General features: G+C 39.3%; 1 protein-coding gene across 1 annotated transcript in view; it reads right to left on the reverse strand.

The window, feature by feature from the left end:
• Positions 1 to 220, reverse strand: part of LOC107088428 (heparan-alpha-glucosaminide N-acetyltransferase-like) — a gene marked incomplete at its 5' end in the record, with an annotated part of 60711 nt that extends 60491 nt beyond the window's left edge. Inside the window, one exon of the mRNA XM_015380595.1 lies at positions 116 to 220. Within this exon, the coding sequence (XP_015236081.1) occupies positions 116 to 220 (105 nt within the window). The remainder of the gene's footprint in view (positions 1 to 115) is intronic.
• Positions 221 to 2073: the final 1853 nt, after the last annotated feature.

Genomic DNA, 2073 nt, shown 5'->3' on the forward strand with positions numbered 1-2073 from the left:
TGTCTTTGCCTAAGGCCCCAAATTACCTAAATCCGCCCATGCCGCCTAAACTTTACTGGAGAATAGTAACTCTGATTTAAGTTAGGGCATATCGAATTTCATATTTTTACTTTACCTTGTAGCAGTAATCTGATGTGTAGAAAACCCACACTCGTTCTGTGAGCTGGTTGTGAAATGCCAGCAGAGCTTGGTCCATTTTCAGAGTCGGCCCTGCAGAGATTCAAGGCTGGTCTGGTTTATAGACTGACTATAGATCATCCAGGACATCATAAAAAAGCAACATTTAATGGCACTTTCAGATCACTATCAACATATGGGTCAAAACACGGACCTGGCTGCATCATAAATGTTTTATATTGCTTCATATACGAAGCATCCGATGCAGGTCCAACATACGCCAGAACAGCTTCTCCCTAACTGCTATTAGACTGCTGAATGTTGTATAAAAAGGGGTATTAAAAAAAACTTTAATCATATACAAATCTAGTGTTTACATTTTATCACTTCTGCATTTTAAAAATGGAAATGTCTTGAGAGCTGTACTGAACAAAATTTCTGTCTGTATACACTCTGTGTGTGCAAAATGACAATAAAGTCTGTCTAGAGTCATATTACAGCCACGGTTAAACTTCATGTTTGAACACAAAGGATGAAAAAAGTCATTTTCTGATGTTGTGCGAGTCGGTTTCAGACAAAACTTAACAAAGACTCACCATCCTCAGCAAATACAGACTCCCTGTTTGTCATTATTCCTCCCCTGCTGCAGGTAAAAAGAACTAAAACAGGTAGAGCTGCTAGAAGAAGCCTGCTGGAATGCATGTCGCCTCTTGGAAACGCTCTGTCCTTCTGCTCATCTTTACAACTCTCCCACCTGTATAAACAGTGGTCAAAGGTCATGGTGCAAATGGACCGCCTGTTCCTTTTGTGTTTCACACGTTTTGATGCGTATAGAAATATAACCTACTGCTATAAATTATAAAAATAAAACAGGACCGATGGAAGCTGTAAAGGTAAACATGGTTTTAAAGGTGTTAACGTGTTTGCTGAAGTCTGGTTGTTGGTTTGCCCCCCCTCACATCCTCATTTCATTAACCACTTCATTTCCTCAATCGCTTTCTGTGACGGATGAGTTCACGGGGGCCGATCTCACCGGAGGAACTCGTTAACCTTTGACCACCTTCAGATGGTCCTTTCAGATCGGCTGATCTGTTCTCAGGAATTCTGCACACTGATTTTTTTTTTTTCTATTTCATGTTTTGTCCAGGACCAAATTTAAAAGTAAAAGGATCTTGAATAAATGTCAGGCTTTATAAGCATTTTCTGTCAAACATCATATAGAGGACAGATTTTCCAAAAAAAAAAAGCTGAATTGTTATCTTATAGTTTTAATTAAGCATCCAAGGCCACAGAAACAAAAATAAAAAAAAAATTGAAATACTAAAACCAAAAAATCCAGTAACATCAGGGTGAACGCACACGAGGAGCCAAGAAACGACGCGGAACCAAACAGTGACTAACCAGGAGGTGTATATATGGGAGGCTAATCAGCAGATTGGGAGCAGGTGTGGACAGAAGAATCTAGAAGGGAGTAGGGGTGTAAATCACACCCATCATTGCGATTCGATTCACTATCAATTTCCTGACCCAACGATTCGATTATTTTTTATATTCATGAATACACCACAATTCAATTCGATTGTTTTTTGTTTTTGTTTGTTTTTTTTTACCTCACAGGCTATACAATATTTTACATTTTAAATAATTAAATGAAAGCTGCAATATCGTTATGCCTTTTATTTGAGAAACAACAACAAATAACAACAGTAGCAAAGTTTTCCTCCACCTAGACCTATGAAAACCTCATTCGCTAAGAAATAATAATGCCTCAGTGTTTACACAGGTGTGTGTGCAAGCGGAAAGAGCGTAGTGGCTAAAGGAAGCGAGGTAGGAGGGCAAAACAGGTTTAGCGCCACCACAGCACAGGAGTCAGAATTACGTCCCTAAAATTAACATAAATCGATGCTTTTGCGGACGTGCCGATGCATCGGATCGTCGGCTGTTGGATCGATGCAT

The sequence above is a fragment of the Cyprinodon variegatus genome, unplaced genomic scaffold (assembly GCF_000732505.1).
Source record: "Cyprinodon variegatus isolate N-32 unplaced genomic scaffold, C_variegatus-1.0 Scaffold11, whole genome shotgun sequence".
Classification (NCBI taxonomy): domain Eukaryota; kingdom Metazoa; phylum Chordata; class Actinopteri; order Cyprinodontiformes; family Cyprinodontidae; genus Cyprinodon; species Cyprinodon variegatus.